Source organism: Cricetulus griseus, chromosome 2 (assembly GCF_003668045.3).
Source record: "Cricetulus griseus strain 17A/GY chromosome 2, alternate assembly CriGri-PICRH-1.0, whole genome shotgun sequence".
Taxonomy (NCBI): Eukaryota; Metazoa; Chordata; class Mammalia; order Rodentia; family Cricetidae; genus Cricetulus; species Cricetulus griseus.
In genome coordinates, this window is record NC_048595.1 from 395938624 (window position 1) to 395965208 (window position 26585).

General features: G+C 51.9%; 1 protein-coding gene across 1 annotated transcript in view; it reads right to left on the reverse strand.

Moving 5' to 3' along the window:
- Positions 1-26585, reverse strand: part of Faim2 (Fas apoptotic inhibitory molecule 2) — a 49383-nt gene that overhangs the window by 3257 nt on the left and 19541 nt on the right. The window contains exons 2-12 of the mRNA XM_035438823.1: positions 26314-26393; positions 25192-25387; positions 21896-21999; positions 21436-21500; positions 21016-21069; positions 14922-14972; positions 14606-14645; positions 14074-14111; positions 13461-13548; positions 13071-13166; positions 11494-11547 (exon numbers count right to left, since the gene is read on the reverse strand). Of these exons, the coding sequence (XP_035294714.1) occupies positions 11494-11547; positions 13071-13166; positions 13461-13548; positions 14074-14111; positions 14606-14645; positions 14922-14972; positions 21016-21069; positions 21436-21500; positions 21896-21999; positions 25192-25387; positions 26314-26393 (866 nt within the window). The remainder of the gene's footprint in view (positions 1-11493; positions 11548-13070; positions 13167-13460; positions 13549-14073; positions 14112-14605; positions 14646-14921; positions 14973-21015; positions 21070-21435; positions 21501-21895; positions 22000-25191; positions 25388-26313; positions 26394-26585) is intronic.

The window sequence follows — 26585 nt, forward strand, 5'->3', positions numbered from 1 at the left end:
GTGAGAGTTTTCATGCTGCTGTCCAAGGCCCTGCTGTGTGTTTGAGGGTAAATGCATACTTAGATAGTCTGGGGTTTGTTAAATGCTTTACAGACATCAGCCCCTTCCAGTAGAATTGCCATCACTAGAGGAAACTGAGGCCAGAGACGTTAAATATTTATCTAAGTTTACTCATGCAGGGAAATGGAAAACCTGGGGTTTGAGCAGTCTGGCTCCAGTACCCACACACCTAACCTTTTCGCTCTGTTGCTCTCTGCAGCACCCAGGATTAATGTATCTCCTGCTCTCCCAGGGGAACCTTCTGGGCCTACCATGATTTTGCACAGACTGCCTTAGCCACAGCTCCCATCTGTCCCCAATCACCCCTGCCAGCCCTTCCCACTGTCCACAGAGACTCTGCCCCTCCCTTACAGCTTTCCCCTGCGTTCAATCTTGGCAGCAGAAACCCCTTGTAAGCAACATATGGATTCAGGCAGGTAGGGACATCTTTTGGAGGATGGAGCCCCAAAGTCTCCCAGTGTCTAAAAGGGGAAGAACTGAATCCACAAAGGTTGAGATTTCATTAGATTCATTCATGTTCTGCGTAGCTCTTTCATCACTTGCATGTGGAAGGCCTGCACACCAACACACACACACACACACACACACACACACACACACACACACACACACACGGTAACAAATGCAAGCCAGGGACGAAGAGCTGGAAACCACCAGGGACACAAATCTGTGTGTTTACTGGGGTTCACTGCTTAATGATGGGGGAGGGACCTGGACATCATTAGGTGAAAGCTGGGTCTTGCTATAATAAGGTCTGGGGAGCGAGAGCTCTTTCTTGTTCAAGAGGAAGTTAGATGTCCCAATCCCTTTCCTTCACCCCATCCAAGAACTCCTCCCATCCCAGGACCCAGACTCCTTGGAGTTGCTCCCACAGCAAACCCCGAGAGGATCCTTGCCACAAAGCACAGGGATCAGAGACTCCAACAACTCCAGCACGTGGTACATGAGGTGGGTCCCCTTGAAGGTGGAGTGGAGGGGGGTGACTGAGCTCAGTCTTGAAAGCCACCTGACTTGGAGACTGTCCTGACACTCACTCAGTTGGGAGAATGAACAAGACACCGAACCTCCTCTTGGCCTGTGAAATCCCCAGATGAGGGTGCTTGCCTCACAGGGCTGTTGTGAGACCGCAATAACCATTCTGTGTGCAAGACACCTGGTCCACAGCCGGCAGAGGCGCCTAATGAACCATAGCTGTTACTGGGGTTCTTCTGCTGTGTCTGGAGGAGAAGCATCCTCCCGAGAACAGGCTGCTAATGAGCACATCAGGGAGGCAGAGAGATTCTGAGGGGACTCTGCCCAGCTTTAACAAAAGGAAAATGGGGAGCCCTGGTAAGGGTTGAGGGGGCCCTTTGTGCAAGGATTGGGTCCCCCAGAGCACGGCAGCATTAAGGACAAGCCCCCCCCCCCAACATAGGCTGAAGCCAGAAGGCTGAGGTTTGAGTCCTTGCTCCAGGTTTCAGGAATCAACTCAGCCATGTGATCTCATTTTACAAAGCAGGATAGCAACAAGGGTCATACCGCCGCTGACTGTACAGAGACCTGGACTACCATTATTCTTCGCTATCGTTTTACTCCATTCTACTTGGCAAAATGAGATTTGGCTTCCTAAGTGAAATTTCCTCTGCAAAGAGAACAAGCAAGCAGGGGTGGGGGGAGAGAGCTCGAATGCTGCGGGCTGTTTAGCAGGCAAAGCTGCCAAGCAGAAGTTAATAAATCGCTGAGCTGGCTTATCAATCAGCAGTGCTTGGTTGATTTCCCAGAGCCTGGTCACCCCTGGGTGAGCCCATGAAACAGAATCTTTCAACCTAGACGGCTTGGACCTGGTCAGGTTTGGGGGTGCCCCTTCAAGGAACACCCACCCAGTGGCCTCCAGAACAGCTAGCTAGCTGGCTGTAGAAAAAAGTGGGACAATGACTGTTGCTCCTGTGCTTGACCCTGGCACTGGACGCTCATCCCAATGGTGCTAGCTGAGGTGGCCTGCCCCAAAGGGGCTACCATCCCCCTGGGGCAGCCTCATGCCTGACAGCCAGCTGGAAGCTTTTTACTTATTTGTGCCTGCTCATATTTACTGAGCACCTACTATGTTCCAGGGAACTTGCCCTCAGAGAACTGACAGTTTAATGAGGGCAACAAACATCATCAGAATTCCATCATAAGGGCAGCAAGATGGCTCAGCAGATAAGGGTACTTGCTATCAAGCCTGGTGGCCTGGATTTGATTGCTTGAACCCACACAGTAGAGAGAAATGACTTCTATGAATGTCCTCTAATCTCCACACTCACATTGTGACATGCTTGTGCACAAGCACACACACACACACACACACACACACACACACACACACACACACAAATAAGTGTAAAATAATTTTTAAAAATCCCATTGCAAGCATTCATTACAAGGGGGAAAGTAACCAGCTAGCATCTCCATGGTGACTGAAGCATTGCCAACCTTCTGAGCTGGCAGCAGGTTACCTTGTTTACAGTTAACATACTAGTTGCAAACTAAGGTCAACTGTTGACACCTGGAAAGTCCAGTTAGAGGTCAGCTGCAGGACTGCAGGAGGGGGTGGGATGGGGTCAGAGGCAGTGCAGGGCTGGAATATGAGTAATGTACATGGAGTGTGTGACAGTCCTTGTACGTGCTAATACGGTATCTCAACTCACTGTCCCTGTGATGCTGACAGGTGAGCATTGTCCCTGTTAAGGTCAGGGGTCTTAGAGGGGAATTGGCTTGTCAATGACCACATATCTAGTGCTGGAACCTGATCACACCCCTGTGCTGGTAGAGCTGGGGCAGAGTGGGTTTGTGTGTATGGGGGGACCCTGTTCTAGTCCCCCCAGTCAGTAGGACTGCATCCACACCAGTGGTTCTCAACCTTCCTGATGCTGCGACCCTTTAATACAGTTCCTCATGTCGTAGTGACCCCAACCATAAAATTATTTCCTTGCTACTTCATAACTAATTTTGCTACTGTTATGAATGATATGCAACCCCTGTGAAACGGTCGTTCAACCCTCCCAAAGGGGTCATGACCCACAGGTTGACAGACACTGATCTACAGACTCTGGCCACAGTTGGCCTGAGCCTGCTACACTGGGAATCAAGCTTATATCTGTTGTTTGTTCTGCTCTCCAACATGGCTCAGAGGTGAGGCTGAGGCATTCTGGGAGAGCACACCGTAGCCATCAGCAGACAAAGGCTGAATATAAAAAGCTGGGGCTGCAATGTGTTGAACAGCATGAAAAAGAACTTGTGGACCAGGTCTGTCCTACAGAAATGCCAGCACAGTGCAGGAGTGGAGAGCCCTGGGCCATTCTTGCAGGGCGGGTTCTAACAAAGCTTTACTGGAAACCACCCAGTCTTGACAGGGGCCAGTTGACGAAATTGACGCAGTATTGAGGCGGAAATGTCTCTGATATCTGCTACTACGAGAAGAAAGCAAGCCGCAGAAAAGTCCTTATCACACGATTGCACAAAAGTACATATGTGATTTGAGAGCCTATAAGTAAGTGTGTCTGTAGAACAGTCTAGGGAGACAGCAACTTCCCGTCATGGTCACCACTGGGGAAGGCAAGGAGTGTGGTCAAAATATTTGTTTTATCCATATTTAAGATTTTCAAAAGCTGAAACCCAGGAGTAGATGTATTCATATATTGTGAAGTATAACTTATATATGAAGGATTAAAATAGCACAAGACAGGCTTGTGACTGTTTTTAAAAACTCATGTAAGCCTCTGTGACAACTCTTATGTTACTGTCCTCATCGTTACTGTCCTCATGACTGAAGCACAGACTTGCCCTCATCACACACTCAAGAGGACAGCTCAAGTATGCTGATCCCAATTGCCAAGAGAAGCAATGTGGGGGAACACACATGCTGGTTGTGTGCATGCCTGTGTGTGTGTTGTGTGTGTTGTGTGTGTGTGTGTGCATGTGCACACATGTGTGTGTATGCTATAAAAATGAAGAAGAGATGCAAACAGAACCCTTTGCTTAGATTAACACAGAGGCTTCCTAGTCAGATGGTACAGAGAACTGAGCCCCTCTGGTGCTCTGTCCCTTCTTTTAGAACTAGAGGGTGACTTTGGCCATTAGGATGCTCCACTACCCACTTTCTCTTTAAGATAGGATCTTGATATGTAGGCCAGGCTGGTCTCCAATTCTCAATTTTCCTGCTTCCCAGCTCCTGGATGCTGGGATTACAAGTATACATAGCCACCCCTGGAGGGCTTTGGATTCCTAAAAAAGAAGCTGCCAGGGTCTGGATCAGCTAATAAAAGTAAAGAGAAAGCTTGAGGACCTGAGTTTGGATCCCCAGCACAAAAACTGTATATGTCATGTGTTCAGAATCACAAGTGCTGGGAAGTAAGAGACAGGAAGATTCCCCGGAGCTAGCCTATCAGTACTGGTGAGCTAGTGTCAAGTTCAGTGAGTGATGGAGAACAATTAAGATTAATGTCTACACTGACTTCTGACTCCACACTCATGGGCACACACTGACATGCACATACTCACGTAAACATAAATGGACATGAACACACATAGAAAAGAAAGAGGACAGCCTGTCAAGACTTCAGTGCCTCCTGCTTGGCTTCAGGCAGTGTGGGGCAGCCGGGGAGTGGGGACACGCTGCTGACTGGAGGTCCAGGCCCCATTTGTTTCTTGACACCAAAGGGAAGTCTTTCTCTTCTCTGACTAAGGTATCAGAAGTATCAAAAGCCACAGACAACCTTCACACCTCCAGTCAGGCCCCTGAAGGTACAGGGTCTGGGGGAACTGCAGCCAGAGGGTCTGGCTCAGGAAGCCAGGGAAGCTTTGTATAAATGTATGTGATAACTGACCACATGCCCTATTCTTCCTAAGTGCTATACATAGTCAACTCATTTTAAAGTCACAACACCTAAGGGGTAGGGGGCTCTATGATTGATCCACTTAGTGAAACTGAAGCAGAGAGATGCTTCCTAATGGGAGTGGCCCACACAGCTAGAACTTGGCATAGAAGCATTCCAAACGTGGTGCCCTGGTTCCCAAGCCCTGTCCTAATGTGAGAATGACAGTAAAGGCTTCCATGTACCAAGTGCTAACTTTCTTTTTATTTCTCTTGCATATGGCCTTCACAATAGACTTATGAATGTATGGGAAATTAGGTCCATTTTTATAGATGAAGCAAGGGAGGCACAGGTCCATTTTATAGACGAAGCAAGGGAAAGTCCAAGGTCAGAGCTTGACAAAGGTCACACTGTGGTAAAGATGAGCAAGGCCTTGGATGTGGCTTGGTGGAGGTGCTCTGGCTGGCAGAAGGACTTCTCCTTTCTACATGCCCATTGGCCCTGCCCATCATGTCTCTGCTTGGCTCTGCCATGGAGAGTAGCATGCTGGATCCGAGAGTTGGGATTCCTCTCTTCCTGCCCTGCCTTGCATGGCTGGTGGGTGTAGTGAGTTTTCTTGCCTGTTTCTGCACAGTCTCCTAGTCACCCTGACCCCTCCCCTTGGGGACAGAGATTCCTTTCTCCTCCATTTGGCAGGCTGCTGTGCCCATTCAGGGGTGAAGAGGGTGTTGATGGGCGGATTAGTGTCTCAGGAGGTGACACTGTGGTGATGGAGATCAGGAAGCAGACCTAGAACAGCCAGCTCACCACACCCTCCCACTACCTCAGAGCCAGGCCCTAGCTTCCACATGGCTTGGGGAGATAGCATCCCATGTAGAAGAAGAAGGTGGCCAAATGGAAAGTCCTCACATAATTTTGAGGCTCATATAGCCTCTTGGAACAAGAGAATGAATTTTGACAACCTTGGGCCTGTGTGGCTGGTTTTCACTTTGCACAATAGTCTTGATTTGGGGAAGATTGGGCCTACACTATGGCCCTCACTAGACCAAGTGAGAGGTGGAGCAGAGGTGGGGGCCTTAAGGATTCCCCTAAACTTCCAAGATTCTTAAACTGTGTCAGAGAGCCCAGAATCTCTGTGGGGCTGGATGGAGTTAACAGTCTAGAGCTTCCTCTGGGGGTGGCATGCTAAGAGGGCCTCCCTAGGTCCACATCCCCCACTCTGTTTCCCTACCTTGTAATGGGCAGGGCTGAATCAAGACAACTGTGATACTCTGTGTGTACATGTGCGTGCATGTATGTGTGAGTAAGTGTGTGTGGTGTGTGAGTAAATGTGTATGTGTGTGGGTGTGCATGTGAGTGTGTAAGAGTATGAGTGTGTGTGAGTATGACTGTGTGTGTATGTGTGTGTGTTTAAGTGCATGTATGTGTTTGAGTGTGCATGTGTATGTATGTGGTTGTGTGTGAATGTGTGTGTGTATGTATGAGAGGGGGGAGACAGAGTGTGTGTGTGTGTGTGTGTGTGTGTGTATGAGAGGGCGAGACAGAGAGAGAGAGAGAGAGAGAGAGAGAGAGAGAGAGAGAGAGAGAGAGAGAGTATGTATATGAAATGCTCTCTCTGGGCCTCAGGAGGGACTAAGGACAGATGGCTTAGCATGACAGGGGTCAGCACCCAAAATTGGGGGCCTAGTACCCTATACAGAAAACTTCCCTTCACTCACTAATCAGGCCTCACAACATCCAGTCTTGACACACAACCCTCTCCCTGATGTGGAGACACAGCCACTGTTGTCAACTGGCCTTCCAACCTCTGGCCCATCCACATGGTTATTTGCTGATTTTTCCTAAGTATGGGGACTGCCATTTTTTGGGTCTACTCTGAGTGGCTCCCAAGGTCCTTGAATAGGCTACACTGGGTCAGGAGGCAAAGTTCTCTTCCTAGTGCACCTGAGTTCTTAAGCCCCTTGTCTAATTTCTTATCTGAGTTTCCGGGACTTGGCTTCCTGCTTTGGGTGGCTGGGAAACCTTAAGTTACCCCAGAGAAGGTTCGGCAATGTGAAAGCAGCTTTTCCAGGCATGGAACCCTGAAGGTTCAGCTGTTGCTAGAGACAGACTAGCTAGGCCCTTGGCCCCACCCCCTGCAGAGTTTCTGCCCAGCCCCACAGCTCTGCCCTATCACCCCAGCCTGGCCCATGTGTTTAGCCTCTCAAGAAAGCACCCAAGGAGAGGGCACTAGTGGGGAGAGGATGGTGGAGCCACTCAGAGCCAATACCTTTCAGCTGACTCACCCACTTCTCCTGGCATTTCAGTCCTGGCATCCAGAAAGGGGTAGGGGTAGGGGTCAAGATGCAAGCTCAGGGCTTCCTGACAATGCCCCAAGTCTGGACGTGGGAGAGACCTAGGAGGGACCTGCTTCTCAAGGCTGGGCCCTGTGAGGCCTTGGCTTCCAAGCCGGGTGGCTCTAGGGAGAATCATTGGATGTTCTCAGTCTCTGTAAAGCCCAGGCTAGTGGGAATAGAGAGGGAAGGCCCCATGGTGGGTTCAGGACCTCATCTGATCCTTCTCTTTACCCCTTTCTCACACTTCCTTGATGAGGCAGTAATCACGACAGGGGTGGGGGTGTCGTGTAACCCCTGTCTTGCCTGACTGCAGAGCAGAGAAAGGGTTCCATGTGTCACTAAGTGGGAGATGAGGAGGCACTGGGTTTGAGCTGGAGGGGCACAGATCCCACAAACAGGTGATGCTGGAAGAAGCCAGTAGGGGCCAGCACAGGACACTAGGCAGGGATTAATGAAAAGGCACAAGGGTCGTCTTCTGAGGCACTGCTGAATGGGATGCATCGTGGCACCCAAGAGTGTCTTCCCTTCTCTAAGCAGAAAGGCTACCCATATGCTCCCTCTGCTACTCCTGCTGTAATTTTCAAGATGATCCCAATCAAGGCTTTTGGATGAACTGATTGAATGAGACATTATGGGGGTCACTGGACACCAAAGTTCCTCCTCCTCCCTGTGACTCACAGGAGACAGCCAAGTCAGTGCATATTCAGCTGCACAGCTGAGCTGTCCCAGCACCTCAGACATGCCCTGCCCTCACCTCACTCCTCAGACACCCACTCACCGCCACAGACATTTGTGGATGTCTGCTGTATACTAGGCTGTTCCAGGTGCTGAGGCCACATCAATGATCGGACTGGAGTGGTAGGTGGTCCCAACTCTCAAGGAGCTTAAATTCCCCTCGAGTCAGAAAACCAAACAGATCAGAGTGTGTCCAAGGAGGAAGAGATAGACAGGCTAGCTAGAGGTGGGAATCTAGGAGGAGGGAGCAGGGCATGAGTGTGGAGGCACTTGCTCTGTTGTGAAGGAAACAAAGCCTGGGAGGAGGAGAAGCTGGGAAAGTCTCAGGGGACAGAGGAGCAATCCGGTGTGGAACCCTGGGTGTGACCTGAGTGGACACAGCAGACTAAGGGAGGAGGAGGTCAAAGGGGGCCTGTGGGAAGCACCCAGCTGCTGGATGCCAAGGGTGGGGATGTGTGGGTTTTCACTCCTGCCTGCTGGCTGGACCAGAGATGTGGGCACAGCAGGGGAAGCTGTGGGGGACATGGCAACAAGCCTGGTGGGAGGCAAGTGCACCTGACCCTGGGAAAGAAGGGCCATGAAGCTTGGCAGAGCGTTTAGGCTCCAGATAAGATGAGGGATAGAGCCATGAGACCTGGTGCTGAGTCTGATGTGTTAGGAAAGGAGTAGAGCTGCCAAGGAATTTGTCCTGAGTGGGAACAATGAGAAAGGCTGTGAAGAACCCAGAGGCAAGGGAACCCAGGAAAAAGCTGTTTGCATGTGTTAGAGGATAAGGGGTCTGTTAGATTGCCAACGAGGCAACTGAACATTCTAGTCTGGACACTAGGGCTGGAGGTAAATTTACAGCCATAATATTCAAAGCACTGAGGCTGTCTGGGCTTCTGAGGGAAAGAGAAGACTCAGGGACCCAGGACAGGACATGGTGGGGCCTGCTAAACAAAAAACAGAAGCAAGAGGCCTGGAGGATGAATGAATGAGTCAGATTCTGCTGAGCTAGGCCCAGGAGGGCTGAGGCTGCTGCTGGCTTTGGCCCCATGGAGGTTGCTGGTGAACTGGATAGCAGCACTCTTCATAGGGCTCAGTGGGCTAAGAAAAAGCTCAGTGACAGAGCTCATGCTTGGCCTTCACAAAGCCCTTCTTCAGTCCCTGGCATTGGAAAGACACACAAGAGAGAATGGGAGCCGACAGCTGGAGGAGGGGAAACTGGGGGCAGGGCGTTGTGGAGAGGAGCATAGATTTTTAAAGAGTTTTTGGTATATATGAGACACAGAGAATGGGCAAGGGCTCTAGGGCTAAGAGTATTTTGTCGTTTTAATTTTTCTTAAGATGGGAGAAATTACGGCGTTTCCATGCTGACACAACAGTCTAGTCAAGAAGTCAACAATGATACACATGATGATGATGATGCAGGGGAGGGGGACACATCTCTCCCCCAGGTGTCCACAGGGCACTGGACACTAGACACCCCAGTCCTGGACCTGGACCTGTCTTTTACTGGCCATGCGACTCTGCCAGCCCCACAACTTAAGCCTCGGGGCCTCCAGTGAGCAAGGTTGTTCTTAGAACAGCAAGCAGCCTTGCTTCCTTCCCTGGATTGTGCTAGAGATGCAATGGTGTAATAGGTGTGAAAGTGTTCTACAGGGAGCCATGGGTGGGACAGACGGCTGGGATTATTCTTACTACTCGAATAACACAAGAGGTTATCAAGTAGACTTAAAGGCTTAGTACTCTCCACCCAGCCCTGCCTGCATGCATAGCCTCCTCGTGCTGCTTCCATGCTTGCCACCACCTGACCTTCAGGAAGCAAAGTGCATGCCTGGCCCTCCATAGATGCCCACTCTCCAACTCCACCAGCCTCCCTCACCCTGGCTTGACCCACTCCTGTCTATAGCCATGACTGCTCTCTGGGGCCTCCCGATGCTCCTGCCTGGGTGTGTGGCCCTGATTTTGCCTTCTTGCCTCCCTCCCATTCCTTCTCTGTGACTGATCTTTGCTTGAGACAATATGACCTGGAAGGAGGAATGCAGGTCCAGGAGCCAGAAGTGAGCATCCCAGGGTAACCAGGCATCCCACTTTATTTATGTAGGGGTTCTCTAGAAGTGGGACCTCCAGTGCTGACACTGGGAATGGCACTAAATGGGCACAGCGCCTCTGAGTCTTGGCCTCAGATTTGACCTTTACTGTAGAGAGACTGACAGCTTAGCCCGAGGGCTTCTGATGTGAAAGGTGCTTGGCTTCACTTTGCTGTACTTCCAACCTCAAACTCTCTAAGTAGCCAAGGATGACTTTAAACTTCTGATCCTCCTGCTTCCACCTCCCAAACACTAGGATTACAGGTGTGCACCACCATGAAGGATGGATGGAAGAGGCAGTTCTTATATCAAGGTTATCTACATCTTTGGGATGTATTGGGCACTCTTGTTATCCACGAGTCTTAAATTTGTAACTAAACTGGGGACTCTGGCCACTTAGCAGAGCTGAGCAAACTAGAGAGGGAGGAGGTCTGGCCATTTTATCACTGGCAATAGATGTCTCTTAGGCTTCCCATGAATATGTCGTGGACACCAGCTTGTCTCTTGGGTGATCCTGGGGCACATACTCACGTGCTCAGGGCCTACTGGACCAAAGGATATGTTGTGCTGCCTTGGCAGATATCTGTTTTGGTCATGTTGTCTGGGCATCTGCCTCTGCCTTTCAATAGGCCTCTGGAGCCAGATGTCCAAGTTCTCAGCCTTGTCTTGCCACTTCCTAGGATGCCTAGTTATCTGACATCACTGAGCTTCCTCTGCATTGTGATCTCAGAAGAGTGGAACCTCTCTGCTAGGTGTGGTGTGAGAACTAAGAACAAAAGAGAGAGGGCTGGGGGAAAGTGAGTGCTCCGTGTTAGCTAAGCCCCAGGTGTTCATACCAGTACTCAGGAGGCTGAGGTGGGAGGGTTGCAAATTGAAGGCCAACTTGTTTTTGTTTGTTTGGTTTTTGGTTTTTCAAAACGGGATTTCTCTGTATAATGCCCTGGCTATCCTGGAACTCACTCTATAGACCAGGCTGGCCTAGAACTCACAGATATGCCTGCCTCTGCCTCCCGAGTGCTGTGATTAAAGGTGTGCGCCACCACTGCCCAGTGAGGTCAATTTGTTTTAAAAAGGCAAATAAGTAAATAAATACATACAGAAATTAGCTATTACTGTTAAGTGAATTTGATGAGAACAGCAAAGAGCAAGTTCCCTCTAATGTAGCCTTTCACCAGGTTTGTGACTCTTCCCATACTAACTTGGTCCACACAGCAGGGTATCTCTGAGCTCTGTCCCTCTTAGTCCTGTAGTGGCTGGCAGCTTTGACCCTGCAGTTCTCACATTCCCATATTCCCTCAGAGAGCATGTCTTGGACACAAGGCAGAATCCCTGAATGTGGTACTATGCCAGGCCCACCCTCAGATGCTGCAAAAAGATTCTGGAGAGACTGTGAGGAAAATACAGAGTGGAAGAGTCATGGAGCTGAGAAGGTGGCCCCAGAAGCTGGGCCAGACTCACCAATGTGAACACACCCGCTCCTAGCACGGCATAGACAGCGTGGAGCCAGGGGACCTGTGGGCACAGGAAGGATGGGCTTTAGTGTGTGAAAGGGATAGCTGGCAGAAGGGCCAGGGGTTGGGGGAAAGGCTCAGTCTAGAGGATGGAGGAAGTGGGGTAACTCTCCACAGGACTGAGAGGGGCTTGTGATTCTGTAGGTGCTCACAGTGTAGGACAGAGAGACCCCAGAGTAATCATGGGGACACTTGCAGCGAGTTCCCACAGACCTGATATTTTTTCTTCAAAACACAGCCCCAGGCTCAGGCTGGCCAAGGATGACTCATCCTATCTGACTTATGATCCTCCTGGGTCTGGCTCTAGGCTTCCCCTACTGTTCCTATCCACCCCTGCTCTACCTATCTGAGGTCTGTCTGTCCCTCTCACAGAGAGCTCTCTGTCTCTGCCTTGGGAGCAAGAGCTCAGGTGGAAGAAGTCAGTTGAACTCAGACCCAGTATGGAGGTAGAGGCACCTGGAACCTCTGCCAGACAGGCATGAAGGGCCTGCCTCAGGAGGCCGGAACAGTGCCCTTCCCAGCTAGAGCTCACCCTGGTTGTGCATGCAAACTCCACAACCCTAAGGTGCCATGTTAGCACTGCCCTTTGTGGAACCCTTCCAGAAAACTTCCCAGAAGATCCCTGGAAACACAGGCATCCCATCAGCTCAGTGTGGGTCAATAAAGAGCTCTTTGAAGTTCTGAGGCTCCTTCCTGTAGCCCCCTCCCCATCCTAGATACTAAGAGGCCCAGGCCAGCTCCAGGCCCTCCCTTCGTCAACAGGATCCTGGGAAGAGCCAAAGAAATGCCAGAATCAATCTTGACATCCTAGACTAGGTGCCAACCACCCGGAGGCTGGGGCTGGGCGCCATGGAGGTAGGTTAGAGGAGATGAGGTAGACCATCCCAGCTTGGCAGACAAGATGCAGTGGAGGGTCAGGTACCAAATGTGGCTGGAGAGACCACCACTGAGTCCCCAATAGACCCAATGCTTTCTTTCCTGTGTTCTCAGGACTCAAACCACCTGTCATGCCCCCTATCTGTTCCCCAGTATTGGTGGCTTCAGCTCCTACACAGTAGGCACTCTTCCAAGCAGGATGTGGGTGGGTGGTCTGTGAGATGGGGTGTAGAGTGTGTCCCTGCCCCCCTGCCTCACTCCCCTCTTCCTGGCCAGTCAGATTCTGTCTCTTTGGGCTTGGCTGGTCCCCCAGGCGGTCCCCTAAGCCTTGTGGGCCCCTGGAGCCCCAGTGTATCTTTCTCAGCTACAGCCCCTCTCTCCCTTCCCTCCACCTGCAGGGGAGGATAGGGAAAGTGAAGCCGGATGCAGCTCATGGAGCTGGGCAGGTGCCCAGGCCTGCCAAGAAAAGCCTCCTTGTTTGCTTGTGTATGCTGCCAACACACCTAGGGCAGGTGCCAGGAGGGCTGGACAGGGTGGCAGGCTGTGGAGCTTTGGCCCCGGGCCTGCCCTGAAGGGGTAGAAGAACATGGCACCCTGGGCATCTGGCCATCCCCACCCTCCTCATGGGCCTGTAGTCTGGAGACTTACGTATTGGAAGGGCAGGAGGATGGCTAGAAGGATTCCACTGAAGAAAAGGGTCATGAGCAGCACGAACAGCACACCCTGGCAGGAGGTGAAGTCAAACTGCGGGACACAGGGGACCATCAGCACTGGGCCTCAGCAGTATGCTGGGCAGAGGCTGAGACCCCCCACAGCCCACAATATCCCTCTTCTAGGTGACATCTCCAGACCCCCTTTTGCCTCTCCCAAGTCCCACGTGGATCCCTGACTCACGTGCCTTTTCTGACCCACGTGCTCTCTCCTGACCCACGTGCCCTTCCCAGCCCATATTCTCTCTCATGTGCCCTCTCCTCAGCCCCACGTGGATCTCTGACCTCCCCCCCCATGCCCTCCCCTGCCCACAGGCCCAGGGCTGACCTTGGTCTGGAAGCTGAAGATGGTGACTGAGAGGCAGACGAGGGCCGTGATGCCCAGGCACAGCAGTACGGATGTGGTATTGTAGTAGCTGAGGATAGGCACGGGGTCAGGAGGATCCCCCTCTCCCCACCCTCCTCACAGGCCCACCCTTTTCTGCCAGAAGCTGTCTTTATGATCTGTCGGCCCAATCTGTTCCGTTCCCAGGACCACCCACTCTCAACTTTCCCAGGCGTCTCTGTCCATGGACACTCATTAATGAGGTGAGGGTCTAGAACAGGCAGAATGGGATACGTTCATGTCAGTGTCTGGGGCAGTTTACAGGTAACTACACCATCACAAGTCAGCGGGGGGCGAGGGGGGGCGGCGTCAAAGCCACAGCTTAGGTGGCATCGTTTTACTGTCTTCTGCCCTCATCCCAACCCCACCCACCTGCTGGGGTCTTAGAGCCACTGGCCACATAGTGCCTAAGGAGGTGACTCTAGGCCAAAGTGGTCTGTCTGTTCCTCCCCCAGCCAAGAGCTCCCTGGAAAGACGGGATCTGTGGGGTGTTGTTCCCTGCAGGTGTAGCCAGACCCTGGCTGCATGCCTGCTTAGGACACTCTGCCCCGTTTACCTGGACAACATCCCAGTGAGATAGGCCATGGACAGGGTCTGAAAGGAGAGCAGGGTGAGGACTGCTATTGCATGTGGACGTGGGGGCCTGGGCACTCTCAGGGTCTAACCTGGGCCTCCACCCCATGTACACAGTCCTCACACTGAGACTGCTGTACTCTGTACAGGTTTCTGTTCAAGACTGAGGCCCCGCTTTACAGTGTTCCCCTGGCCAGCTCACAGGCACCTCAGACTAGCTGTCCCCTTGTCTCTTAGGCAGCCTTGTTCTTCCTGTGAGAACCCCTTATTCTTCATTATCCTAACTGGCTGGAAGTCCCACATGATCTCCCCAGGACAAAAGACTGGGCACAAAAGGGAGAGGGGGGAGCTTCAACCCATTCAGAAAGAGAGGGTGGAATGTTCTGCTGTTGCACCAGGAACCTCACATTGGCTATCCCCAGTCTAGACTCTCTGGCCTTCAGACCCCATGCTGCCTTTATCCTTCCTCCACCCACAATCAGCATCTGTCCCCCCGGCTCACCCCAGTCACTTACAAAGATGGTCAGCAGAATCAGGTTCCAAGGGAAGTGTCTCCTGCAAGGTAAGCCACGGGCCTCAGAGGACACTCCAACCCGCAGGGCTCTGTGTACTCTGTGGAATCTCTCCCTTCATTCAAACCCTCTCATGCCCCCACGGCCTATCTACCTCAGAGGCACAAAGTGAAGGGCAGAGGGCCTGGTCCATTTGACTGCTGTTCAGAGAGGGATAAGGCCCCCTCAGGGCTGCACAGCCCCCTGGGGGAAGGCAGGGCTCAGAGCAGACGTTTAAGGTCCTAATAGTTTACAAGTAGCCCCCAAGTCACAGTCATACCTGGGTCCAGAGCAGCAAGCCAGAGTCAGGTAAGTTACGAAGAACACAGCACTGTGAGAGAGACAGATGAGCAAATCAGAGGGTCTCTCCTGAGGCCTTCTACCTTGTCTCAGTTGATCCTACGCTGCCACCCCTACCCAAACTTCATCAGGCAGGATGTCAAGAGCAGAGAGAAGGGCGATGGGCAGGATGGTAGCCTAATTCCCCAAAGAGACACTGGTAGTTGGGTGGGACAAGCCTACTTCTAGCATATTTAATCTTGGAAGCTACAGCAAAGACCTTTGCTGCTGTTTGTGTGTTTTCTGAGGCTGTCTCACTATGTAGTCCAGGCTAGCCTTGAACTCTCAGTGATCCTCCTGCCTCAGCCTTTAGTGTCCTGATACTGCAGACTTGAATCACCCCACCTGGCTAAGAAACGGTAATTAGAAAGTTTATCCCCCATGGCCTGAGCAGATCACTCAAAGGTCACACACGGGGGCTGGGGAGGGGAGTGGCCAGCAAGCATGAGGATGCGACTTCAGCCCCTAGAACCCAGGTGAAAATGCTGGGCGTGGGCGTGGGCATGGTAGCGCTCTCAGAATCCCAGCACTTGGAGAGGCAAAGAGAGGAGGCTTTCTGTGGCTCAGCATGATGGCCAGCCAGTCTAGCCTCACTGGGGAGCTCCAGGCCAATGAGACACTCTGTTTCAAAGGAGTTGGATGGCTCTCCTGAGGACGACACCCAAAATTGGCTTCCAGCCTCCATACACACATGTACACATGCACACCTGTACCAATCCATGGGCACACATGTGCACACCCTTAAGCATGCATTACAAAAAAAGGGCTCATGCCAGGCATTGTAGCCTGGTGATGCAATCCCAGCACTCTGGAGATACAGGTGAGAGGATGGGGATTCAGAGTCATCCTGGTCTACTAATGGAGTCTAAGGCCAGACAACTCCATGAGAGACTCTGCCTCAAAAATAGTAGTTAAGTATAAAGCAAACTAAAAGCTATCGTAGTATGTATTTTGTGTGCTGGGCAGATTTTTATTATTTATTTATAGCTTTTTGAGACAAGAGCTCACTATGTACCTCTGGCTGACCTGGAATTTATACATAGGCCAGGGGAATCAGGTTTGACGTTTGTTTGTTTTGACAGTGTTTAATAAATATTGACATGGTTCTTCCTTCTTCATGGACTATGGTCTCCTTCACAGAAGAGGTCAGGTGTCTTGTCCAAGGTCATGAACAAGATGCAGGACTGAAACCTAGGTGCTCCAGGTGCAGGTAGCTGCCTTCTAACCACTGCTACACACTGCTTCTCTCATCACTACCTGCAACCATCCTGTTGGCTGCTTTTTTTTTTTTTTTTTTTTTTTTTTTTTTTTTTTTTTTTTTTTTTTTTTTGCTCTACCCTTCGAGGCTATGGGCTCAGCATGGACTGGCCTGCCAGCACCAGGCAGAACAGGTAGTAGAATCAACTTCTGGATCACGTATCCATGTCCAGTGGGAAGTGGCTAGAGGGTGGTTGACTGCTGAGTGTTTTCTAGAAAGCAATGGGCAAAGACTAGGCAATGGAAGATAGAGAATGAGCTCCCAAGACTGTTCACCTACCAATGCGTGGCCTCCACCCTCAGCAGGCCTTCAACATGGCCCTGAAGTCCTTTCTTTCCCCATCCCTTCAGCATCCCGCCCGCCCTCCATAACAGCAATTCCAGACAGCCTCCTCCTTCCCCTAAACTCCCATACTGCCTCACTCTCTGCTATGTTCCAGAAAGATCTGAGATAATGAGGTGCGGCTCCTGTGGCTCCTGGCCCATCACCTGAAAACCTCACGTGGCGCTACCAGTCTCCCTGTCCCTTATCCCTTCCCAGGCCAATACCACCAACCTGGGTTTTGGGTCTCAGGCCTTCGAAAGCCAGGTGACGGCTTACTTTAACGCTCCTGAGGGGGTCACCTCTTCTCCCATGTCAACCTCCTTGGCCTCTCCCCGTCTTCACTCAGCATCTTCCCTGTTTCTAGCTCCAGCAACTCTGCACCCTCTGCATTCTCTACACAGAGTTTCTTTTCCATCTCCTCAACCAGCCCAACAACCTGACCTCAGCCTCACATAATGAGAGCTGGCTTGGTCACATCAGGGTGACCTTGTTGCGTTCAGTTGTCACTCATTGGTTCTTACACTGCCTGACTTCTCAATGTCTGGTCACTCCTGTTGTTTCCCTGGTTCCACAATGACACATTTTTGGGTTCCCTCCTGGACATTCCTCCTCAGTCTCTTTTAGGGAGCCTCTGAAGGAGCTGTTCTCTTCAAGGGAGACCTCTCCCAGCCCACTCATTCCTCGCTCACCTGACGGTGAACCTGTACCTCAGGATGGGTTTCCATTTTCCCTTCTCAGCACTACATTAGGCAGCCAAAATAGATGTTCCAGGCAACAGTAGCTTTTCAGAAGTCAACCAGACTCAACGCCATAGAGCTGAGCTCTGTATTCTCTCTGCTTCTGAACCCCCACTGCCGAGGGCACCATGCAACCGTCAAGCCACCCAGCCAGAGGCCTCAGAGGCCTCAGCATCATTCTTGGCGCTCGCCCTACCACACCCAATTAATCACCTGGATCTGTTCACCCTCCCACTGATACCTCACTCTTCCCTCCATCTCTGACACCTCCCTTTGAAGTTGGGTCACCTCTTTCTCTTCTTGCTCTAGCCTTCAGCCCAGCCTTCTACCCTCCACACTACAGGCTGATCACTACATTTTCCCAGGAGACTTGGTTGGCAATGTCTGCAGCACAGTCCACCCACCAGTGACTCTGTTGTCACCACACCTGGTCCCTACTCCCTGCTTCTTCTCATCACAACTTGCTTGGCACTCTCAAAATATGCCTACCACTCTGCTGGCAGGACAGAGACTCCCTTGTCCACCTTGCTTCCTCCATAGCATAGACACAGCTCTGATTGCAGCCTGCACCCCTGCCTCAGCCAGTTCAGTGAGCATGGTCCCACTCCTGTGGAGCACCTGGAGGCCAGTTTGAGACTTGCTTCCTTTTCCTGCCATCTAACCTGGAGCCTGATACCCAGTAGGCACTCTGGATAAAATGGAAAAGACAAACAGAAGCAATAACAAAACAGGCAGGCCAGGGCTCATGACCTGGAGGTTCTGCTGCCACCCGATGCCAGGTGCCAGAACTGTGCCCACTCTGCACATGTGGGACAGCAGAACCCTCCTATTCCTGGTGAAAAGTACCCTGCTTCTTATGGTCTCTCACTTGAGTCACTGTTCAGTCACTTCAACCACTATGACAATAACAGAATACTTGGCCGTGTGTCACTCTGGCCAGACTGGAAGCTTCCTGGGGGCAAGGGTCTCATGTCCTTTTCTCTGGGCTCCCTAGTTCCTCAACCCTGAAGATAAGCATCAGAAGGAAGGGCACAGACTCAGGATTCCAAGACCATGGTACAGCTTTGGAGTCTGGCACTGGAAGTCCTGTTCCACGTCTGCTATGAGCCTATGGCTGCAGACAAGGATTTAATAGCCAGTCCCAGTACCCTGCTTTGCAGAATAGGAAGACTGCTCACAAGCTCCGAAAGACCTGGTGGGAGGGTGCAGCACTTAGCACAAGTTTAGCACCAGGCTGGACTTGTGGATGGGAGCTGCTTATTGTCATTAGAGGCTGGCTGACAGCTTTCCCGAGCCACCCCTACCCCAGCCCTAGCCTCACACTTCTCTACCACAGACACCATGCTCAGTGGGAGCAATCAGACAACAAGGCAAGAAGAACCCAGTGGAGAGAGACGACAGGGACCTTGAGAAAGCCAGGTTGGGGCAGAAGGCAGGGGGTTGTGTGAGTGAGAACAGTCTGGTTTCATGTTGAAGCCTCAGCCCCAGGACCTGGGACAGTCTGTTTAGTGTCAGGATAGAGACTGAGACTCAGGTGAAGACCAGGGACAAAACCCATTGGCCTTCCGCAGCTGACTTGCTCTCACAGCCAGGGCTAGGGCCAGCAGACCACAATGGGCAAGCGTTTGGTCGTTAAACAGTTCTAGCTTTCTACCTGGTTCTGATGCCCTGTAATCAGCTCCTCTCTGCCTCAATTTCCTCGTCTGGGAAATGAAGATTGTAACAGCACCTGCTCTGCGGGGTTATTAAAAGCGGGTTGAGAACTATATGTCAAACACTTGGCATGGTGCCTCATGCATAGAAAACAGCTGTTTTATCCTCTCTGTTATGAATGCTGTTCCAACAGGAGGAGGCAAACAAGGGAGCCCTCAGGGAGCATTTGATATGTTGGAAGTGAGGAGGTGAGACCTGACAGGATGTGGGGGCAGAATAGGGAGAGGAGAGGGGTGTGGAGGGCAGGGTAGATCCTCAGGGAGGCCTTCTGCAGGAAGAGGAGGCACCCTCAGCAACATCAGTGCTTTGTTGCATCCCAGGAGAGCACACTCCATGTCCACCCCAACCCTCTCCACCTGCCCCCACTTCCCACCCCTCTCCACCTGCCCCCACTTCCCACCCCTCTCCACCTGCCCCCACCTCAGAACGTCACTGTTTTCCACTTAAACGACATCATTCTAAGGTGAGCTGCTTCCCCCCTCCCCCACTCCCTTTTCAGCATGGTACAATGTACTCTGAGCTGTTTCTGCCACTACACGCCCAGGACATGGAGTCCCACAAACTGTCATAGCAGAGGGGTCCAGGACACCATTTCCAAGGTCTCGGGGGGAGGGGAGGCGCTGAGCCTACCAGACAGTGCTGACGTGCTAAGAACCATGCCAACCTGCGTGTGGGCCAGCCAAGATGGCAGTCCCTGGGGCCTCATTAGCTGTACACACAGTGCCTCCCAACTCCTCAGGACTAGGCTCTCCCTCCTGGGATGCCAAGTGCCCCTCTGTCCTGTGCCCTAGGAAAGTCTCTGAGTATAGACGTCTTCACCTCTGGAATCCTAGGACGTTTCCTCACTGTTAGTCTGTGGCCCACTTGTACCAACTCTAAGCCGACTTTAAGACCACTCTAGGCTCTGGTGGCTGAGCCCAGCTCTGCACTTAGTCCCTATGAAAGAACAGGTTGAGCCAGTCAGTGTGCACACCCCTCTGCCATACTCTCTCTTGACACTTGGCCCACAAGGACCCCACTGCTCTCTGAGATGGCCTTCTCTGTCTGTCCATCTAGACCCTAGGGTAGGGAACACACCTCAGTGTTCTCACTCCCATGCTTTCGGCTTCAGCCACCTCTCTCACAGCCCTAGTCCATCCCATGAATCGCCCCACACACCTCTGACAACTCCTGTGTAAACTGCTTTGCATACATCACACACCCATTGTCTTCCCTCCAGGTAGAGGCCTCCTGCCCAGTAGCTCCAATACAGGGCTGGCTCACACCGGATAACAATGGGGACTATGGAAATATCAATTTTCTGAGTCTAGGATGGTTCTGGTCTGAAAATATCCAAAATATTTCTTAATTACCAGGAAGGAGGGTCCAAGTCACCTAAACAACCTCCGGCCTCCGCTTGCAAGTTGCCTGCCATACTCCTTAACGAGTATAGGACTAGTAGAAGCCAAGTGGCTGTAGGGCGGAAGGGAGACTGCCAAGCAGAGGGATTAAGAGCACAAGCCTTAACTTGAACCCAGCTCCACCACTGACTAGCTGTGTGACCTTAGGCAAATTACCCAACCTCTCTGAGCCTTAAGGTTTTCTGAGGTAATCCAGTAGATTTGAGAATCAAATGCAATACTGTATATCCAGCACACAAAACAGTGCCCAGCCCTTAATTAGGTACTCTAAGTGGTGGCTCTTATGATTAATAATTTCATAAGCATTAATAACAATGTTAATAAGAGTGGCAACATTATCATTAGAGAAGGTCAAAGTGTTCCAGCCCCTTCCCTCATAGGGTCAACTTACTGGCTCTCTCCATCCTGGGCCCTAGCCCCACCCTTACCAACCTGTAGAGGGACTGTCACCCCCCTCTCCAGTTATCCTGTCAGATCTGAACAACTCAAAAGTTGCCCCTAGCCATGCTAGGGGTCCTCCCCTTGGGGTGTGGGAATGTTGTAGTTTGGAGCCATTGATGGAGCACAGTATCTCTCAGAAGGGGTCTCCAGGGGCATACTCACTAGGATGCCCAGTACCAGCCTGGGTTGGCCTGCACGTAGTCCTTCACAACATCACTGTAGAAAGGCAAGCAGAGTCAGAGGTTGCCCCAGGTTTGTTTGTGTTCAACATCTGTACCTGCCCCACATGGACTCAGAGAAAGGAGGGGAGACTGGGCTCTGAACAGCCAAGTTGGGACCTAGGGGAGCCTGGACAGGTGACTGTGGGGCAGAGCCAAGTGTTGCTGTGGCCTGGAGGACCCACCTGACACTGTTTGAGGGACTTCACACATAGTGTGCAACCAATGTTTTTCCCCAGCGCGAGGGTACCCACTGCCCCTCATCTATCCAGGTGGACACCCCAAGAGAGATTTGATGAAGTCCCCCTGCCCTAAGTCTGGCCATGGTCCTCCTGGAAGATGTCAGTCCACTTTGCCAACTTACCAAAAGGTAAAGAGAGCCACAACAGTCAAGGTCACCAACAGCTGGACCAACAGGATGGTATAGACCTGAGGGAAGGGGTGGTCAGTGGGGGAGCCCTGAGCTCTAGCAAGGCTCTGAGAGACCCCAGTTCCCAGGGACTCATCTGAAGATAGACCTACCTATTGGATACTTTCACCCTCCTTCATAGGGGTCACTGGGTGGATTGAGACTAGTGGAGGGAAAATAAAGTCACTAGACCCTCAGGTGGAGCAGCCCAAGGAGCCCAGGGGACATAGAGCAAGGGCCCTGGGTAAAACCTTGGAAGCACATGCCAGGAGGAGCCATGAGCTGGGATGTCAGGAGAAAGGGAAAGGAAACTCTTTCAGACAGAGGCTGAGCTAAGGTCCTTCCAGGAGTTCAGAACAGGGCCCCAAGCCATTCATCCCCCTTACCCAGCCCAGAGCATGGGAGAGGCAGTTACCTTTCTGATGAAGAGCCGGCGAACTTTCTGGTCATCCCAGCTGAAGGCAGTGAAGAGCTCAGGGTTTCCTGTGGGGAAATCACTTTCGAAGCTGGAGATGCTGCCTGGGAGGTGGGTGGAGGCTGTGAGGGCCCTCTGCCAGCCCATCTCATGTTCGTCTGGCTTTCAAGGCTTCTGAAGTCTTTCTCTCCAGCCCTGAGGTCAACTACCTCCTCCTGCCCCCATCCTGCCCACTCCACAGCTGTTTCTGATCACTTCTTGCTCTCCCTTCTTTGACCCCAACAATGAGCTATCTCCCGTCCTTTCCCTCCACAATAGTTGGGGCTCTGGGGGACCAACTTCCACCATTCAAATGTCCCCTTCCCTCTTATGTCCCCATTCCCCTCCCCGGACACTCCCGCTCCTGTGCATCAGCAAGGGGTAGCCAGTCCTCCTGGCCAGTGTCATAGGACCAAAGATCCTGTCCAACTCTGGCTGCACTGAGGCCCATGGGTGGAGGAGCTGGGCTTGCTGGTGCTCAGCTGCAAACGAGGGCCACTGGCAGCTGGCTGTGGGAAAGGAGGCAAAAGTGCAGTGGGCGGGGTCCAGGCCTGGTCCCAAAGCTCTGGCTTTTACAGGACTAAAGACCCCATAGCCAAACAGACCCACAGGTGGATTTGACAATCCGTAGGACAAGTTGTGTGACCAGAGCACATCACTGGCATTCTCTGAGTTTCCTCGTGTGGACAACGAGCCACTGCACAGGGACAAAATTAGATAACACTGAAAGTCTGCATGCTCTGTGCCTGGTGGGGACCACACTGCCTTTGCCCTTGTGTCCCTCTTTAGGGGCACTCTCATGTCCTGGAATGTATCTACTCTTGTCCCCTCTACTGGCCCCATCAGGTCTGGCTATATTTTCCTTTCCCCTAGCAACAGTGTCTGCCTTGGTCTCTTGAAGATGACCATGCCATTACCCTGTTGGAGCTCTTCAGTGATTCGTCTCCTGCCCATCTCTCAGGTTCAAGTTCTTTTTTTTTTTTTTTTTTGAGACATGGTCTCAAGAAGACCAGGCTGGTCTTGAACTCACTATGTGGCTGAGGATGACCCTGGACTTCTAATTCTTCCATTTCCAACTCCTGAGGGCTAGGTATAGACATACAACACTACACTGGGCAGGTTAAGTTCCTTTAACAATGCCAGGGTGAGTGGAGTCCTCCAGCCACACCTCACCGTGAACAGTCCTTCCTACCCTTTCTCAGACTGACTACAATGTTCAGTTACCTGCTTCCTGCCCTGGACTCTGCCCACTTAGTGCTTTCTGAGGGACATTCATTGCTTTGTCTCCTCACATGCTAATTCACAACATTCTTCAGAGCTCTGCAGAGATATAGGAAAATTTCCCTGACTGGCTGGCCAGACATAAGTCACTAACATCTTCACCAATACTGATAGTTCTGGGATCCCAGCTATAGCACCTTAGCTGTCTGGCTGAGCTGCCTGCAAGAACTTAGCCACTGGCTGTGAGGAGGGACCCCTAAGTCCTCAGCCCCATGCTGGTGAGATGGTTCAGTCAGGGGGATTGGCTGTCTCTTGATGATTCTTGGTCACATGAGCTGGAGTGTCCAGGGAGGGGAACAGGAACACAAGAGGGAAAGAGCATTTGAATGATGGAGCTTGGTGCCACAGAGCCCCAACCATTGTGGAGGGAGAGGACAGGAGACGACTCATTGCTGGGGTCAGAGCAGGGAAAGCAAGAAGGGACCAGGAAGACAGATGTGGGGTGGGCCAAAGAGAGTATTTGACAGCATGGCTGGAAAAGACTTCAGAAGCCTCAACAGCCTGATAAGTGGGGCAGGGAGCTACCCAGCTCTCTATCACCTGGGGCACTTGAGGCACAGTGGCAGGCATCCATTGACAGTCACCTCAGAGAGGACAGACTCTGTGTTCCCTGGACCAGCTCGTATCTGACATTTCCCAGGCTACACTAAGAAATGCCTGTCACCTGTGGCCTTCAAGGATCAGCCTCCCTTCCATAGCTCCTTAGATATTTCTTAGATAAGTGTCCATCCCAGCAACCAGGGCAGGAGAAACGAGAGGGTATGGAACTCCCCACCACACCTTCATTGACTTTCCAGTATGTCACACTGGAGTGAGGCAGCTGGGCTCTGGACCGAGGGGTATTTTTGGAAGAGACACGGACCATGGTGGCCTCTTGCTTCTTATGAACAGGGGCTCTGTGAGCAGAGGCTTGGCCAGGGGCATTGTCCTCACATCCCTTCTAGAACTTTGCAGACAGTTGGAGTGTCATAGTGGGGGGGGGGCAGGAGAGGAGCAGCAGACAAACCCTGAAAGGTCTGAAAGTTAAATTTAAAAATGTTATTTGTTGTTATATGCAAGTGCGTGTGTGACTCTGTATGCACACATGTGTGCATGTGTTTATAATTTGGGTGCATGCATGCTATGAAGCATATGTGGAGGTCAGAGGTCAACTCTCAGGAGTCAGTTCTCTCCTACCATCTGCCCTGGAATCCTGGGATGGAACTTACTTAGGTCATTGGTTATTGCAGCAAGGTGTATTTACCTGCTGAACCATCTCACCAGCCTGGGGCTCAGGATTTAGAGGGTCCCCTCTTCACAGCCAGTGACAAAGTCCTTGCAGGCTGTTCAGCCAGACAGCCAAGGTGCTGCTGCTGGGATCCCAGAACTGTCACTTTCGGTGAAGTTGTTGGTGCCTTATGTCTGGCCAGCCATGTAGGCTAGTTCCCACACACTTACCCCACACTGTGCCTGTCCCCTGCAAAACTTGGAGAAAGGGTGGAAGATAATGACAGCAGTTGGGAGGGGAGGCCCCACCCCTTAATCTCTGACAACCCTAGGCCTTATAGAGGCCTGGCCCCACTGAGTTTTCAGACCAGTTGAATATAAACACTATACCCCACTCAGTGCACCAGCACTGCCAAGGACACAGTACGGGGCATGGCCTTTCACTACCCTTTCTGATCTCTTTGATCTCTCCCAACCCCGGGTCTGTGTCCCTTCCTTCTAAAAGGGTCTTTTTAGATGAGAACTTGGCTTTTATCCCTTATCCATCTCCTCCAACTGGCTTAGCTCAGTGATTTGTAGAGTCCCTCTTTCTCTAGCTAAGGGTACCCTGACTAGACACTTCTAGAGTTCTCTTTGACCTACCCTCAGAAGAGCCCTCCGAAGCCTCTGACAACAGTGTTCTGCACAACTACACCATACAGGCGGGGTCTGGACACCTTCCCCCTACCCAGCACCCAGCACTCCTCCTACCCCGTTGCTGAGAGACTTACTGGGGTCCACATAGGCCCAGCTTGGATGGAGAGGTACAGCTGTGGGGGCCTGGGGGAAGACCCCTGCCTTCAGCCCATCTCCAGAGGTGGCCTCCTCATAGGAGGGTGGCGCTGATGGCACTGTGGGAGCCTCCTTCTTCTCACCATTTGTCTGATGCTGCCCCTCACTCCCGGGGGCCTTGTTAGCCACAGAGAGCTGTAGAGTAGAGGCAGAGAGAGAGAGACCGTACAGGTTAATATGGTTACCAGGGACAGCTCTGGATTCCTGGAATCTGCCTCAGTGCTCTTGCAACCGGTGCTAGGGAGTGGGGCAGACAAGACCCACCCCCAGGTTCAGAGTCCACAGAACCAAGCTCAGAGGGGTTGTGCCAGCCAAGAAGAAGATAGATAAGAGAGGAAGCAGAAAATTCACAAGGGTGCCCGTGGAGGCCATAGGGCCACCTGGGGAAGGAACTGGGCCTCTGTGATCCTACGGTTGCCCTGTGCTCCAGGGAATGTCCTGACCCATAGGAAACCTGTTATTGAACAAAACGTTCTCCCATTTTATTGTCTTCCCAGCTTGCTTACTGCATTCAACTAATTTTATTTTACATCATCATTATTTTGATGTTGTTTGTTTGTTTTTGAGACAGGGTCTCCCTATGAAGCCCTGGGTGTCCTGGAACTCACTCTGTAAACCAGGCTGACCTCCAATTCATTGAGATCCACCTGCTTCCACCTTCTGAATGCTGGGGTTGAAGCTGGACACCACCATGCCCAGTTATTCAGTCAATTTTAAAATGAGGAAACCCAGAATCAGACAGAAAGAGTGATATTCAAACTCCCAGGTGCTACAAGTGGTGCCTAGGGCTACAGGGCTCAGGCTCGATCTCTGGGGACAGGCTGCTTTCTGCTGTGCTGGAAAAGCTGGAGGGTGGATGGGAGAGAGCCTTCGGGGTACAGGGAGAGCAGGTCCCACAGAAACAGCCTTTCCCAGCCAGAACAGAACAACAGAGTGCCATCCTCACTGGAGGGGCTGAAGAAGACATCTGCTTTAGGCTCTTCCTTCCCATGAGACAAGGGACGGAGTGAGACCCAGGGGGAACTGTGCTCAGGGCAGACTAGGAATTCCAGTCCACTTACACTCAGATTTGCCCCCTGCCTACTATGGGCATGGTAGCTTGGTGAGACGATGCCCTCTGTGAGGGTCAGGGAGCGAAACACTGGGACAGAGGGCGTGAAGACAGAGACACCAAAGAAAGGCTGGCCTCAGAAGGCACCACTTCTGTCTGGCTGCAGAGGTCCCTGCTGAAGCTCAGGGACTGCGGAGGTAGATTGGTGGCCTTGCAAGGAGACAAACGAAGAGGCCCCTGATTTCTACCGCCCACTGGACTTCTGGAGGCTCGTAGCACCCC